The sequence below is a fragment of the Bos taurus genome, chromosome 25, assembly GCF_002263795.3.
Source record: "Bos taurus isolate L1 Dominette 01449 registration number 42190680 breed Hereford chromosome 25, ARS-UCD2.0, whole genome shotgun sequence".
NCBI classification, from domain to species: Eukaryota; Metazoa; Chordata; class Mammalia; order Artiodactyla; family Bovidae; genus Bos; species Bos taurus.
Window position 1 is genome coordinate 25,630,050 of NC_037352.1, and position 17,706 is coordinate 25,647,755.

General features: G+C 45.1%; 1 protein-coding gene across 2 annotated transcripts in view; it reads right to left on the reverse strand.

Annotated features, from left to right (window-relative positions):
- XPO6 (exportin 6) overlaps positions 1-17,706 on the reverse strand; it is a 107,066-nt gene that overhangs the window by 9,464 nt on the left and 79,896 nt on the right. For both annotated transcript variants that reach the window (XM_024985303.2, XM_002698080.7), the window contains exons 13-18: positions 14,978-15,137; positions 11,810-11,902; positions 6,349-6,493; positions 4,592-4,738; positions 3,493-3,682; positions 664-819 (exon numbers count right to left, since the gene is read on the reverse strand). In XM_024985303.2, the coding sequence (XP_024841071.2) occupies positions 664-819; positions 3,493-3,682; positions 4,592-4,738; positions 6,349-6,493; positions 11,810-11,902; positions 14,978-15,137 (891 nt within the window). The remainder of the gene's footprint in view (positions 1-663; positions 820-3,492; positions 3,683-4,591; positions 4,739-6,348; positions 6,494-11,809; positions 11,903-14,977; positions 15,138-17,706) is intronic.

Consider the following 17,706-nt stretch of genomic DNA (forward strand, 5'->3'; position numbering starts at 1 on the left):
CGCTCACTGTGGCTGGGTCATCTCGTGCTCGCGGATGCTCTACTGAACTGTGTCAGCACCTGAAGGCTTCAGCCACTTTTCTCTGCAGTTGGGTCCAGGGTCAAGTGGCTGAAAGTGGATAATGGTGTACTTCTGACTGCATGCCCCTGGGCCATTAAAGGGACGAACTGCCAAAAATATTGGTTACATTTAGTGTGGCTGCACTTCCAGATCTCAAAAATCTGTACAGTATGTTCTGGCTTCAACCACATACACTCGGGAGCAATTAGTGAGGATCTGCTGACTGAGAAGCCCTGACATTTCTCTCACAGACTGACAGGACCACGGTCACTGCTCAGGAGAGCCAGGCCAGCACACCCAGAGACCCAGAGAGAGCTGCTCTGAGCGATGGTGACAGAGTGCAGGGAGGGTTAGCATCTCAGCAAAACCCACCTTGCCATGTAATAAGTAAGTGGAACTCCCAGAAAAAGTTCTATGTCGGCCCTGGAATAACGCCCCATCCACTGATGTGTTCCCAAGTGACTCAGCACCTCATGACATCACCGCCCTCAGCCCTCGCCTCTAGTCTGCGCAGCCGACCGACTCAGCCTACCCTACAGAGCTAGGCAGGACTCTGGGCCCTGTCAGTACCACCCAGCAGCGGGGCCTGCAGCCAGCTCCTACCTGACTGATGGATGAAAGCTGGAAAGAGGGCCAGGGAGACCTGAACGGATTCCTGCAACGACTGATAGCAGATCTGTCGGGACTTGGTGGATTCCCCAGAGATATTCTCCACAATGTCTTCTAAGACACTAAGTGTCTGGTGGATGATCACTTTGGCTGCAAACCAAGAGTGAGCAGCAGGTTATGACTTGTCTGAGGAGAAAAGCAGAGTAAGAGGGAACACCGAGAAGGGGAGGAAATCTGCAAAGGTCTTTCTCTGAAGGACAGTCACACAGAAGCCTCTCCTGACTGCGTTCTCAATCTCTGTCTGGATCTCTCCACATCTTCTTTCTCTTTTGTTCCCTTTTGACTGTCAGGACTCTAACTGCCTGCCAGCCGGCCTGTTCAGTGTTTTGCCTCTATTCTGCCTCTTATCACATGAAACATGTCCACAGAGAAGATGAAATGTCCCTCGGGTTTGGTGTCTTGGACTTGAGACTTTAAGATGGTGAACAGACTAGTGAGGATGTGAGGGTCGTAAGGGCACAGGTGGGAATGGACACACACAGATCGAACCCTCCCCTTCACCTCCCAGTATGACTCCAGCCTGATACCCACACAAGCACCTGCTGAGCACACCTACTGCCGCCGTGTTAATCAACTGCCTGCTCAAACCTTGGTCTCTTGGGGCTGAAAATGTATATAATTACTGTTATCGTCAAGGCTGTATATTGTCACCCTGCTTATTTAACTTATATGCAGAGTACATCATGAGGAACGCTGGACTGGAAGAAGCACAAGCTGGAATCAAGACTGCCGGGAGAAATATCAATAACCTCAGATATGCAGATGACACCACCCTTATGGCAGAAAGTGAAGAGGAACTAAAAAGCCTCTTGATGAAAGTGAAAGAGGAGAGTGAAAAAGTTGGCTTAAAGCTCAACATTCAGAAAACGAAGATCATGGCATCCAGTCCCATCACTTCATGGCAAACAGATGGGTAAATACATGGGGAAACAGTGGAAACAGTGTCAGACTTTATTTCGGGGGGCTCCAAAATCACTGCAGATGGTGACTGCAGCCATGAAATCAAAAGACGTTTGCTCCTTGGCAGGAAAGCTATGACCAACCTAGAAAGCATATTAAAAAGCAGAGACATTTCTTTGCCGACAAAGGTCCATCTAGTCAAGGCTATGGTTTTTCCAGTGGTCATGTGTGCACATGAGATTTGGACTATAAAGAAAGCTGAGCACCAAAGAATTGATGCTTTTTGAACTGTGGTGCTGGAGAAGACTCTTGAGAGTCCCTTGGACTGCAAGGAGATCCAACCAGTCCATCCTAAGGGAGATCAGTCCTGAGTGTTCATTGGAAGGACTGATGTTGAAGCTGAAACTCCAATACTTTGGCCACCTGATGCGAAGAGCTGACTCATTTGAAAAGACCCTGATGCTGGGAAAGATTGAGGGCAGGAGAAGGGGACAACAGAGGATGAGATGGTTGGATGGCATCACCAACTCAACAGACGTGAGTTTGGGTAAACTCCGGGAGTTGGAGATGGACAGGGAGGCCTGGCATGCTGCAGTCCATGGGGTCACAGAGTCGGACACGACTGAGCATGACTGGACTGAACTGACAACAAGAGTCAAGACAAGCCTGCAGGGGGAGCTATTATGCCCCTCCATGCTTGTCAATTACTCCCAACAGGTAGGTGTCACCCACTTCATCCAGCAGGAAGAAGAAAACTACTCTTCTTCCTGAAGACAATCCAGCTAATCAGAGACTGTTAACAGCCCAACCAATGAGAAGCCTTCATATTTTGGACTCCCAGCTTCTTTCAGTGGACTCTGGTTATTACAGACCCTCTCAACCCCTCCCTTTGCCCTAAAAAAGCAAGTGCCCCTTCCTAGCTCTTTGAATCTGCCTATGGTCTGCCATGGTCCTCATAACCTGAGAACTGCAATTCCTCTGGCTATTCCTGAATAAACCTGCTTTTGCTGGTAAAAGAATTGACTATCACTAAAGCTGACAATGACAAAATAGTTAAAAGGTTACTTTCCAAAATACTAAAAACGATGAGATTTAAGAATTCCCTTTTCCATCTGTATATCATTCTAGTGTTTTTGTATAATGAGCTTGTGTTAATATTCTTAATTGTAAAAGTAATGTACTTTAAAAAGAACGTTGAGTATGTATTACTGTCACAAAGCATTTTTGTTGACATCATCCAATAATGTTCTATTACTTTCTCACTGTGAAAAGAGACAATTTTCAAACTATTTCTGTAATATTTGTTATTTCAGGAAGATTGTTCAGAGAAATCTGATGCCTTCTACTTGAACAACTGAATTCTCTTTTTCTCCCTTCTTTAATATAAACAACTAAACTTGAAAATACCAAGCTCCATCACTTTTGAAGATACCAAGCTCTTTCAAAGCCTCTAAAACATTTATATTTTGAGAAAGGTTAAAAACAGTCAAAAGATAAGTTTCCTGTTTCCCAGTGTGGAGAAGTCAACTGCTTTGACTGTTTACACAAGTACCCAAGATGGATCAATAATCACTGAAGGGTTTTTACCCACAGAAGTCACCATCAAAGAGGGTCTTCAAATGGATGTATTTCTTATTGTTGACATGCACCCTGCATTCAGGGAGTAGGTCCACGTGACATGTTCACTGAATTCCACAGATAAGCACGGTTCTACCTGAGTCAACTCTGTGGCTGAGCAGCTGGGTGACGGTGGGCAGATAAATTTACCCATGAGCCCCAGATGCAAAGCCCATCTGCTACAAAGGAAGAATGATGCCAGCTCTACCTATCTCCCCAGGCTGCCCCTGCCTTGCGGCCACTTACTGTCATCCAGGGGCATTTTCCTCTGTGGGGTGACAGCATTGGGCTTCAGATTGCGATAATCCCGGGACAGCGCAGAGATGAGGCTGGCATGGTTCATGGAGCGCACGGGCCACTGCTGCTCATTCTCTGGGAGGTTTGGCCACGGAAGCAGCAGGATGTTCGAGAGGGCTCGGCACACCAACACCTGAGCCTGGAAGAGACCCGAGGGTATCCATCCAGCAGAAGTTCAAGACCAACGTGGACAGCAGAGCAGCTGCACCTGACGTGACCTTTGACACTGACCACACACGCTGAGCTCAGGCCTTGGGATCCTTTCTTAAAACCTGGGCCTGGAATTTGGGTCCAACTTGAACAATCCAGGAAGGAGAGAAAAAATGAAGAAACACCACCACATCTGGGCCCAGCACATCTGAAGGCCACCTCAATCATCACTCTTACTGCTGCACTTCCCCTCTGATTCGTTGCTTGAAGCGTTAAGAGGGGGAGAAATCACCGATGCTGAATCTAACCTGTCCCTCGGCTGCCCACTCCGGATACCCTCCACCGAGAAGCTACTCAGAACACTGCTGTCGAGTCTTTTACGCTCAATGTGCCCTTGGGGACAAGTCAGAAGCAACACATTCACAGTCCAGGTACTTTTAAGTAACTGCTTTGACTCCCCTATGACCCCGCCCCCATTTCACTGCTTTAAACTTCCAGCCTGAGCCTCCCAGAGGACTGTAGAATACACTTGTCTGGAGTGTCTCAACCCTAAGAAAACAAACATTTAACAATAAAAGCAGACTGTTTTAAACCACAAAGAATACAAAGAGGACTCTCCCAGCTCCAGCCAAACTGCCAGCTCTCAAAGCACCATAATCACCAGGCCTGTCGGGGGGAACCTTTTATGTCTAAATCAGCACGCGGACTGTGTTGAGAAGGAAGGTCTTAACAAGAGAGCACTGAGGCTGCATCAGTGTCATACATTTAAGAAATCCACGTACACTGGCAGGGCCTGTAAGCTCTAAGTACAAGATGAAAGGTTAGATTCTTCTTCCTCAGCCTCTCTGAGCCTGAGCCACAGGGCTCTGGGGACCCCAGGGGAGCCCTGAGGCCTCACCTTATCGACAAGTCGCTGGGCAGAGGCGTCAGTGATCCTGTTGAATACTTTCTGCACTGCAGGGATGCTGATCAGGAAGACAGGTCGCACAGTGGTGGCCAGTGAGACCAGTAAGTGGCACGCAGATAGCAGCAACTTGTCTTGGACCTGGGGAGGGAAGAAGACATGTCAGCTCACAACATCTTCTATGAGACTGGTATTAGAACTTGAAGAGGCAGCCATGAGCTGAATACGGGGCTTGATGCCAAATTACATCAACTAGACTCTGTCTCAAAGAAGTTTTCCTATAATGACGCCCAGTAACAAGGTTTCCTCTTCCCTGCCACATCCATAGCTGCTGCCCTCAAGCCAAGACCATCGTCTCTAATTTTCTAGTTCTCAGCCACTAGTATCTTTGAACTCAGTCACTTCTCAGCTCGTGAATCTACAGTGGCTCCCCGTCAGCATTTAAACCACATGGCAAACTCCTTGGCATATCATTCACACAACTGGGGATTGTTCATCTGACTCTTCTTACTCTAGTCAAGCAGAGCTCTCTCTTAATCCCCCATTCTGCAGTTCATCAATCACACGAGGCTTGCCTACTTCCTTCACTTCAACAGGCTAATCAAACCCTTGGTTTAAGTACCATTCCATCCCTTTCAAGTAATCTAGCAAAAGCGAAAATGCCTTGAAAATAGGACCAGATGCTAGTAAGACTGCAATCCAGCAGCACACCAAAGAGCCAGTGGTATGCAGAATAATTTAGAAAAATTACATAATTTGCTAAAACCACAAAATATCCCTAACCTTTGAACCCTATAATCCCACTTATTCTAAGCAAATTACCTAAAAGGATAAAGCTACAGTCATGAGTACACACATTTCAAAACTATCTGTAATGAACTGTTAACAAATGGACACAATTTAAAAGATCAGCGATGGATAGGTGAATTCTGAAACAACCCCCTCACAGGATTATCGTAACTCATTTACAAAGTACAATTATGAACACCACAAAAATTTACAGAAAACAACACATTGTTCTGTTAACAGTGGTACAGAATGCCATGTATGAGTAAAACTACCAGAAAAAGAAGAAAAAAGGAAAAGAAGTATCTGTCTGCTTTAGTAATATAACTTGGTGGTTTCCTTAGGACAGCTTAGAATCTATCAAATTTTACATGGATAGAACCTTAGACCCAGCAATTACACTTCTAGGAACCTATCCTCCAAGGATGTACATACAAGGATCTAATTTCCATCAAAAGAAGAGTTATCACACACCCCGACTACAGAACAGCACTGGTCAGTTTCACACACTGCACTTGTTTGACACATGTAAAGGTCTCCAAGGCACACTGTTACACAAAAGAAGGTATTAATGTATCTCCAGCTGTCTACCAACGTTTACTTATGTATATGAGAACCGGGAAAAGTCTGAAGGCTATACAACCAACGGTTGACAGTGCTTACCCTGGAAAGGAAGATGTTTTGGAGGAAGGAATTAAAGAGTACCATAATTTTCTAGCCTATACATTTGAATAGTATTTTACTTTTAGACAATGAGCATGTATTCATGGGAGACTTAGAGAACTGAACAAATAGGTATATTTGAATTTATATGGACAAGAACTGAAAAGGAACATAAAATGGCGCATGCTTCTATCACGGCGGCAAGAACTGGGTCTCATATTATGTGGCGTTATAAATGGGTATATGAAGAGGAGGACAGATGGGGAGTTAGAGAAGAGATGCAGCCTTTGCTGTTTCAAGACCTTGGTGGTGATGAGAGGTGTGATTGCATCCATGGTGGTGGAGATGAGCGAAACGAACTGCTGGGTATTCTGCCGATGCGCCTCGCTGCAGTACTGTGCTAGCCAGTGAGAGTACGCCTGCAGGGCAGCCAGGGACTGAGCGTGCCTGCCAACAGAGAGAAGACGCAAAGTTAAAGGTTAAGGTCAGAATACATTAGCACTAAACCTACTTTCATAGGAGGAAAGAATTCCACCCATTGCATTTACCAATCTACAACACGTGTGACAGGCTAGAAACCTTCTCTTGCACCCTAAGGACCTAAAGTTAAAACCCGTCATCTAAATATTGCCACCACCGCCTGGAACCCAGAAGGCAGTTAGCAAACGTCTATCAGATCTCATTCAATCTTCCTGTGACACACATGGGGTCAGGTGAGAGAATGGTAAATAATAAAACCAGAATCCAAGAATTCAAGTAATAATGTGTTAGACTGGGAAACAGTAAAAATTTTATATCCCTAACTACAGACCAGGACGTAGAAAACTACCAGGAATTAGAGCTTTACATATAAGCTTTGATAAGAGACTCTCAGCTTTAAGCTTCCATCACACCATACATGGTATCTGGCTGAGGCTTGAGGGAGCAAAGACTATAATTTCTGCCGATGTTAAGGAGCAAAGACTATAGTTTCTGCCAATGTTGTACTGCACCATACACACGACAAAATATACATCATCAGTTCAGTTCAGTCGCTCAGTCTCATCCAACTCTTTGCGACCCCATGGACTACAGCACGCCAGGCCTCCCTGTCCATCACCAACTCCCAGAGTTTACTCAAACTCATGTCCATCAAGTCGGTGATGCCATCCAGCCATCTCATCCTCTGTCGTCCCCTTCTCCTCCTGCCCTCAATCCCTCCCAGCATCAGGGTCTTTTCAAATGAGTCAGCTCTTCGCATCAGGTGGCCAAAGTATTGGAGTTTCAGCTTCAACATCAGTCCTTCCAATGAACACTCAGGACTGATCTCCCTTTGGATGGACTGACTGGATCTCCTTGCAGTCCTAGGGATTCTCAAGAGTCTTCTCCAACACCACAGTTCAAAAGCATCAATTCTTCTGTGCTCAGCTTTCTTTATAGTCCAACTCTCATGTGCATACATGCTGCTAAGTCTCTTCAGTCGTGTCCGACTCTGTGAGACCCCATAGACTGCAGCCCACCAGGCTCCCCTGTCCCTGGGATTCTCCAGGCAAGAACACTGGAGTGGGTTTCCATTTCCTTCTCCAATGCATGAAAATGATAGTGAAGTCGCTCAGTCATGTCCGACTCCCAGCGACCCCATGGACTGCAGCCTACCAGGCTCCTCTGTCTGTGGGATTTTCCAGGCAAGAGTACTGGAGTGGGGTGCCATTGCCTTCTCCAGTGCATATATGACTACTGGAAAAACTATAGCCTTGACCAGAAGGACCTTTGTTGGCAAAGAAATGTCTCTGCTTTTTAATATGCTGTCTAGGTTGGTCGTAACTTTCCTGCCAAGGAGCAAGCGTCTTAATTTCATGACTGCAGTCACCATCTGCAGTGATTTTGGAGCCCAAAAGAATAAAGTCTGACACTGTTTCCCCATCTATTTGCCATGAAGTGATGGGACCGGATGCCATGATCTTCGTTTTCTGAATGTTGAGCTTTAAGCCAACTTTTTCACTCTCCTCTTTCACTTTGATCAAGAGGCTCTTTAGTTCTTCTTCACTTTCTGCCATAAGGGTGGTGTCATCTGCATATCTGAGGTTATTGATATTTCTCCCAGCAATCTTGATTCCAGCTTGTGCTTCTTCCAGCCCAACATTTCGCATGATGTACTCTGCATATAAGTTCAATAAGCAGGGTGACAATATACAGCCTTGATATACTCCTTTTCCTATTTGGAACCAGTCTGTTGTTCCATGTCCACTTCTAACTGTTGCTTCCTGACCTGCATACAGATTTCTCAAGAGGCAGATCAGGTGGTCTGGTATTCCCATCTCTTTCAGAATTTTTCACAGTTTATCGTCATCCATACAGTCAAAGGCATTGGCATAGTCAATAAAGCAGAAATAGATGTTTTTCTGGAACTCTCTTGCTTTTTCCATGATCCAACAGATGTTGGCAATTTGATCTCTGGTTCCTCTGCCTTTTCTAAAACCAGCTTGAACATCTGGAAGTTCATGGTTCATGTACTGTTGAAGCCTGGCTTGGAGAATGTTGAGCATTACTTTGCTAGCGTGTGAGATGAGTGCAATGGTGCGGTAGTTTGAGCATGCTTTGGCATTGCCTTTATTTGGGATTGGAATGAAAACTGACCTTTTCCAGTCCTGTGACCACTGCTGAGTTTTCCAAATTTGCTGGCATATTGAGTGCAGCACTTTCACAGCATCATCTTTTAGGATTTGCAATAGCTCAACTGGAATGCCATCACCTCCACTAGCTTTGTTAGTAGTGATGTTTCCTAAGGCCCACTTGACTTCACATTCCAGGATGTATGGCTCTAGGTGAGTGATCACACCATCGTGATTATCTGGGTCGTGAAGATCTTTTCTGTACAGTTCTTCTGTGTATTCTTTTACATCATAAAAACTCACAATTCACCAAAGAGAATAAATCTTTGAAAAAGTGAGGCAGTTGTCCCAGAGCTTACAAAACACCGGACCTTCTAATAAACATAAATGGGTAATTGCTCCCTTTTCTGAAAAAATTAGTAAGTAATTTTTTGGGTGGGGTGATACTTTGAGACTCCATAAATAAGTAGCACCCTCCACAACAAATACCCATTGAGAAGCCATGCCTAAATCATTCTTAAAACTTGGTGGTTGCAAAAGAGGGATTTTTCTAATTATTTTTCTTTTCATTAGCTATATTCTTCTGTAAAAAGAACTTTCTTTCCCCGATCTTCTTTTCTAATCATATGGATGCTGTATATTCAATATATTGTAATTCCTTATCATTCTTATTCTTTCTTGATGATCACATCGTCAAGTTGACCAGGAAGCACCCTTTCTAGCTGGCCCCCGTGTCCTTTTCATACATTCCCAACCTTCCCAATTGGCTCAAACAGATTCTCCAGTGTCAGCCTGCCCCAGACTTGTAGCATTTCTCCAAGGAGCCCTGATTCCTTTTGGTGGAGAATGTATCTCAGAAACCAAGAGCCTGAATACTAAAGGGAGCACTGCTTCTGCGGTGTCACTGCTTCTAGGACCTTTCAGTGGAAAAGCAAGGATACAGCAGACACTATTTAAAAATCAAACTTAGTATCAATAATTCCAGGGCAAACCAACCTCTAAGGTTTCTAGACATGATGCAAGAAGGACACACCATCACACATATAACATTCTTGCTAAAATGTTTAACCTTGATCTAATACAGACAAAAACTAGACAAATCAAGATTTTAAGTTTTTCTTAAAAAAAAAAAAAAAAAAAAAATTTAGATGTGAATCTCCAAAAAGTAAGTCTCTCTCCCCACCCTACCCCTCCCAAACACACAATTTGGGGAACTAACTTGTCTAGACTATAAGAGAAACACATAATGAGATTCATTAGTTAGAACCTAGATCTAAAATATATACATCTATAGATATATACGTATAAAGGACATTCCTGGGACAATTAGGTAAACTAGAATATACAGACATATAGATATGCTTAAAAACAGGAGATGACATTACTCCATCTATGAAAGTTTTTGAGTGTTAATAATGTATTATGGTTATACAGAAGAATGTTCCTAGGAGATAAACGCTGAAGGATATAAAGATAAAATGATGTGTTGTCTGCAATTTATTTTCAAATAGTTCACACAAAAAACATGTATGTGTGTGCACATGTGTAGGGCTTCCCTGATGGCTCAGCAGTAAATAAGCCATCTGCAGTGCAGGAGACACACATCAGATCCCTGGGTTGGGAAGATCCCTTGGGGGAGGAAATGACAACCCACTCCAGTATTCTTGCCTGAAAAAATCGCATGGACAGATGAGCCTGGCGGGCTACAGCCCATGGAGTCACAAAAGAGACAGACACAACTGAGCCGCTGAGAATGCACATGCGTATGTGCATACAGAGAGAGCAAAAACAGAAAACACACACACACACAACAAACGTGGCAAAATACTTATCAATGCTGAATCCAGCTTAAGAGTATAGTATATGGGTGTTCATTCTATTACCCTCTTTTCTATAAATGTGAGCTTTTCCAAAGTAAAAAGTTAGGTAAGAACAGGTACTAAATACCTTTCAGTAAGAAACTGTAAGTTTTGGGATTTTGGTATTCAAATTGACAAAACAGTTATTTTGTCACTTATTTATCTTTAGAATCCACTGATCGAAAAGTGTGGAGAAAGGCATCGAAGTCTGTCCTGTGAAGGGGTGTCTAAGAATTTCTGCCAATCTTTTACATTTATACAGTTCCTTACGCCTCAAGGAAAGAATGCTAAAACTCCCCAAAATTGTGTGCAAGGCGTGTTTATGAACAAATTGGCCTCTTTCTTGGAAGAAGCTTTCTCTAATTTCTCAAAAAGGAGAGCAATATTAAAAAAAAAAAAAAAAATTTTTTTTAAACCACCATAGTAAATGAGACTCTTTTTGTATGTATCTAATTTGAAGCTCCAGAATGCTCTAGAACAGGGATCAGAGACTTTTTCTGCAAAAGAGTCAGAATATAAATGTTTGTTTTTGTAGGCCATCCACTCTCACTCAGAACTGTTCAACTACTCTGCCACTACAGTGCAAAAGCAACCATAGGTAATACGTAAATGAATGGGCAGGGCTGTGTTCCAATAAAACTATTTTAAAAAGCTAGCACGGGGCTGAATCTGGCAGCATGCCTCTCCAGCCGAGAGCAAGCCTTCCAGGCAGTGAGCTCTGGGAGAGGGCCCCATCTCCAGTCCCCATTCCTTTACCCCATCTCTACGTCACTTTCCTAATGGCCTCCCACTGTCTATAATGTTTCTCAGTGTGGTCCCTGGGTGCCCAGCTTCAAAGTCACTTAGGGTTCTTGTTTAATACGCAAATACCCAAGCCTTGTACCATCCTGCTATAGTCAGAATCTCCAGGGGCAGTTTCAGTCACTGGTCTCCAGGACACAACTCATGGCACTCACAGTGAAATAGTCCTAAATGCCTATCCAGCTTCACCTCCCACCACACCAGCTGCTCCCCACACCCCTACCTGTGTGACTCTGCACCACTTCTGTGTCTTGGCATGCGCTATTCTTTCCTCCTGAAATGCCTACTCCTTATACTTACCCTCTGCTCCCAGCTCTCATCTGCCTGATGAATTCCACTCACTCCAGCCACCCCAGTCCCCAGATATAACAAGCCTTCTCTCTTTTGAGGTTTGGAGACGGGAGTTTTTCATCTTTTCACGACAGCCACTACAGTCTCTTTTTATCTATAAAGCCATTTGGGAGCAGAGAACAAGTCTTTCTGAGAATACACAAACATCTAACTATACTTACACATCAATGAGATCAGGCTTCAATACTGATGGCACAGCAGTCTCAATGTTGTACAATTTTATCTGAGATCCATACAAAGTGACTTTGACCAATCTGTTGGCAAAGAAGAATTGTACAAATGAGGCCACACTCAGTTTGTGAACTAAAGCAGACAAAATGGACGAGGTATCAACAAAGGTCTTGAGGACACACTTTTTTCCAATCAAAAAAGAATCAAGACCAGGTTTTCAATTTTATCCCAAAGATGTAATGTGAGATATGCATAAAGATTTATATACTAAGACACAGTCTAAAGCACTACCTACAGTTTCAAACTTTTTGAAAATATAAATATCCAACAGAGAACATAATATAATATATCCAATATGATCAGAATGGAAATTGATATTGTATATGTAGTTTATCACAATTTTAAAAAATGGAAAAACAAATGTTTCAGGTATATAGACATATGATAAAGAAAATACAGCAAAATTTAACTGTAGAATCTAGGTGATGGGTATTACCTACACAATTTTTTAACTTTCTGAAGATATGAAATGTTCATGATAAAACACTGTGATGGGGTTGGGAAAGGGGGGACATGAAAGTTTCTAACATAGATTAAGCTATTTTTAACTTTCAGCACAATTCTTTAAGAAGCAAGTTATTGAGCCCACTGGTTGCCCAAGGGCTCACTACATATAAATGAACATTAAATACGACCAGCTCTGCTGGGAAATGGGAGACTGCTCTTCCATTAGAGACACTCCTTTCTGAGTAAACATTTAAAAAAAAAAAAAAAAAGAGCCCTAGAGACTTGGCTAAGTTCTCTGCGTGCCTGCTCTGTAAGGAACCCTGGACTCAGGTCTGAGGGGCACTCCAGGGAAGATGGCGTGTGTTTTGCTCCCTCAATCCAACAGCACAGAGGGTCTCAAACTTCACTGAGCAAAGAAGTCAACTGGGGAACTAGTTATAATACAACTTGCTGGTGCTGCCCCACAGACGCACACTGCAGCTCTGAGGGGGTCTGGAAATGTGCACCTCTGAAGAGCATCCGTGGGACTCTGATGCATGGGGTCCATATTCTGAAAAATATTCCTCTCTGATAGGGGCAGAAAGCAGGATTTTATTATAAAAAACCATGAGCTTGAGTCACAAGTTATTCAGGGTTGGGCAGCAGTCAGAAAGAGGTATTTCCAGTAAGCCAAGAACTAAGTAAAAGAGTAAAAGAGTCAAGGGTCCTCAATCTGAAGTTCTAGAAAGTAGGGTATGGTGATGGTGATAAGTAGGCATCAAAAAAGTCACCATCAGTAAGTAATACACCAACGAGTGCCCAGTGTTTAATTCTTTAAATTGTTTTACATTCATACAATATGTGTACAGTTTACTGATGTTAAATATATTCATAACATGCAACTACCCCCATCATCTACCTCCATGACTCTTTCCATCTTAGAAAACTGAAACTCTGTATCCGTTAAATAGTAACTCTCCACAACCCCTCCACCCCTGGCAACCACTGACTTTCTGTCTCTACCATTCTGACAACTCTAAGTACCTCATAGAAGTGAAATCATACAGCTTGTGACTTGATACTCTTCACTTACATTCAAAAGCATTCTTTAGTGTTGCTCTACACTAAAAATGAACTTCTAAATGTGTCTTTTAATATTTCTATGTTTAGCAGTCTTGATACTAATATTATGTAACTGACAAGTAAGAACGCTACTGATGGCAGTGGCTATTAAGATCATGTAGCCATAACGAGGAGGCTTCTCTCACACTTTATTCTAAATGAAGACAAAAAAGCCAAGTGCGTTTCACTACTGAGCCTGCAAACTTAAGCAATGCAGAAAGATGTATATACATAAGGACCTATAAAATAACCATCCAGAATCTCTCAACAGTCACCTCCCTGTGAAGCCAAAATGACTGATGGATACAATACATGGCTTAAGTTTAAATTAAAAAAATAAAGACTTCAGACAGAAAGACATGTTCTATTTCTACTATCAGAGGAAACAGGCCTAGTGTGGGAAGAAGAGGAAAAAGAGCTTGAAGTAGAAGCTCGTGGCTGGAGAGAGCTCAGCATTTGGGCTCAAGAAACTGGTAAAAGTCCAAGTGCGGCCTCTCACGAACTGCGTGGTCTGAGGCAAAGCACTCGCCCTCTGGGCCACAGTTTACTCAGATAAAGTGATAATACCTGTCCCTCAAAATTCAGAAAGAAAATGGACAAAATTACTTTCTAAAATCTCCTACTACTGTATACTGCTTTTCTTATTAACATTAATCTGGCTTTTCAGATTCATTTAAAATTCTCAGTCATGTCTGCTTTTAAGCGAAGAGCAACAAAGAAAAATCTGACATGCAAGTCAGTAGGCTTGGGCCCTCGCTCCCCTAGTGTGTTCCCAATGACAGCCACCGTGCCAATCAAAGCACCAGGTGACTCAACTTTGGGCTGGACCCACACCCCCCTGGTTTTGATCTAACCTACTTGCTGGTTACCATGAAATGACCTGGACGTTCTGTCCCTTTTATTTTCAGCAAATGGCGTTTTAGGTGCCCGAGTTCATGAGAAGGGATGGGAGGACCTCAACAAATGCGGCCGTAAAGCCTGTGAGGGACCCTCGAAGAAGAAGTAGTAATGGGAGCTCGGTGCAGGGAAGGCGGGGATCTGCCCCTCAGTCAGGCTTGGCAGCTGCCCAGCTTCAACTCCTCAGGACCCTAAGAGGACTGCAAAAACCAGTCCCACTCTAAGAGAACCAAAAAAAGACCCCTCTGGCATCTGGCCGCCCAGTCAAGAGTGCAGACTGCCTACTTGTTTGTCCTCTTATTAACAGGGCTGTCTTAACGTCTCTTTATGACCACACCTGGTTTCTCTTGAGGTTACTCCTGTCTTTAAATGTAAGCTCTTCCATGAAATCGCAGCTTATCTTTACCGTGTGCTACATGCTAGGCCCCGGGCTCAGTGCCTTACCTCATATAAATCTCACAATAAACCCACAGGATACTATGTCCACTCCATTTTACCAGGACCCGAATGAAGTTCAGAGAAGGGCGGTGACTGCTCCACACCCCCGTGTGCGGCGGAGCCTCGAGTCACCTGGGCAGGGCAGAGTTGCCTGGCCACCGCAGCCCCTCATACAAGCAGGCGAGTTGAGTTCCATGCTGGGACTGCCCACCCACCTCTCCACCACTGTGAGGGCATCGCTGAAGCGCGCGGCGAACACGTCCCCAGTGAAGTACTCGGCCAGGCGGCCCACGGCCTGCAGGAGGGAGCTCAGGTCTCTCAGGGAGCAGTGCAGGCGCCGGCAGTCGTTCTCCGCTGTGATGTTCAGCCTGGGTCCTGGAACAGAAGGCCTCGGGTGGTTTTTCAACAGGAAGAACATGCTCTAATTCCCACTACAGATAACTGCCTTTTCGTATGGTTCAAGGGATTCTCAAGGGACAGGTCCGTCTAGTCAAAGGTATGGTTTTGCCAGTAGTCATGTACGATGTGAGAGTTGGACCATAAAGAAGGCCGAGCTCCAAATAATTGATGCTTTCAAACTGTGGTGTTGGAGAAGATTCCCAAGAGTCCCTTGGACTGCAAGGAGATCAAACTAGTCAATCCTAAAGGACATCAACCCTGAATACTTATTGGAAGGACTGATGCTGAAGCTGAAGCTCCAATACTTTGGTCACCTGATGCCAAGAGCCAACTCAATGGAAAAGACGCTGATGCTGGGAAAGATTGAGGGCAGGAGGAGAAGAGGGTGACAGAGGATGAGATGGTTGGATGGCATTACTGGCGCAGTGGACATGAGTTTGAGCAAACTCCAGGAGATAGGAAAGGACAGGGAAGCCTGGAGTGCTGCAGTTCATGGGGTCACAAAGAGTCGAACACAACTTAGCAACTGAACAACAACAAAGGATAAGTAACGGGGCTTCCCAGATGGCTCAGTGGTAATAAATCCACCCGCCAATGCAGAGACGCGGGTTCAATCCCTGGGTTAGGAAGATTTCCCCAGAGAAGGAAACAGCAACCCACTCTAGTATTCTTGCCTGGGAAATCCCATGGACAGAGGAGCCTGGTGGCTACAGTCCACGGGGGTCACAAAGAGTCAGACACAACTGAGCATGCACACACCCATGGATAGGCAACACAGTAGAGAGGAAGAAGGAAGGCTGACACCTAAGAGCTGGAGGGATGAGTCAACGAGTTCGATGCCACATGCGTTTCCAACTGATGAGGCTGGAACAGAGCCCGTGACAGCCCCGAAAGGAGGACAGGAGCCTGGAAAGGGGGACACTGTGGCCAGGGCACTGTGACAGTGGGTCACGCCCCAAGGAGCCAGAGGACAAAAGCAAGTGGAGGAAAGAGCCACTGACAAACCAGCCCTGACCTGCCCGACCACCTGCCCCCCTGCAACACTCCTCACGGAGAGCAGAGCCTTGTCGCAGAAACATCCAGCAGCAGGATTATCAGCCTGCAGGCAGCCCTGCCAAGGCCACGAGATGGGTGGCTAAGGAGGGTGGGCCAGCTCCCGGGGTCAGAGCAAGAGGGTGAGCACCCCACACTGCTAGCCAGAGGAGCCCACAGAACACACAGAGCCAGAAGTGGTTGTGGTCGCGTGTGGTCATGTGAGGGGGGCAGTGCCTCTGCACCATCCTCTCCCGGTTAACAAAAGCACCACCAGCACACACCTTCCGAGCGTCAAGGATATTCAGGGCCACCACTACGCAACCGAAGCCCAGGGTCAACCAAAACCTGCCAGAAGATGGGTTCCGATTCCTAATCAGTGGCCCCTCCCTCTCCCTGCACACACCCATCCTCATCACCCACACAGCTCTACCCTGATAACCCGCTTTCAACTTTTTCACTAATTCTCAGCATAAAGGGAAAGATCCTGTGTTTCTCTATTAAAAACCAAGCCAAAACACCAGCCTACATCAGGTTTCCCTCATGGATGGTCATGAGACAGCTTCACAGTCATCCTTCTTCCCCTCTGCCCCCTCATCCACACACACATCTGGCGCACGGCCTTCCCCAGCTCTGCCCCCTCAGCCTCTTCCCGGACCCCTCAACAGAATGCTAGAGCCGATGCCTCCTGAGGGAGTCTTCCACCTTTGGATACCTTGGTCAGAAACACAGGGGTCTCCCTGATAATTCCTCCTATCATCCCCTGGTCACACCTCTGTCCATTAAATTCTCTAGACGAGAATACTGGAGTGGGTTGCCTTTCCCTTCTTTTGGGGATCTTCCTGACCCAGGGATCAAATCTGAGTCTCGTGCATTGCAGATAGATAATTTACTGTCTGAGTCACCGAGGAAGCCCTTCCACCCTTTGAGGGGAGAACAAAAAACAAGCTTAATTTAAGCCTGCTGACACATGGCAGTCTTGGGGAGATGTGGAGGAAGGGTCACATTCTTGGCGAATCTCCTCTTGGCTGAAATACACGCCTGGTTCCTTCTGTTTTCTGTGCGCACCCCTTCTCCAGAATCCTGGCCATTCTCATCACTCTCGTTTAAACCTGCCCTAATTTTTCTGATAAAAAAGCTGTCCTAGAATGACAAACGGCCTGGAATTGCTGTGTGTGTTTTGAACTATTGGTTTGAAGCACATCAATTTGCTGCCATTTGCCCGTTTCTGGCTTACGGAACCATAGTAACTCATAGAGTTCAATTCAACACTACGTGCCATCCAAGGCTCAGATCAATCAAAATGGCAGCTGCTTCTTTCCTGATGCGTCTGCAATGCAGCCAAACGCACAGGCAGCAAGTACCCCAGATCAGTCTCTAGCCCTGCCCCCAGCCTGGAAACCTCATACTACCATCACCACAAAACCATGCAAGGTAACCACCCTGCCCCTGAGGGGGAAGGCCAGAGTGCCCACTGTGAAAGGCTGTCCAGATCAATCCACATTTTATTGTT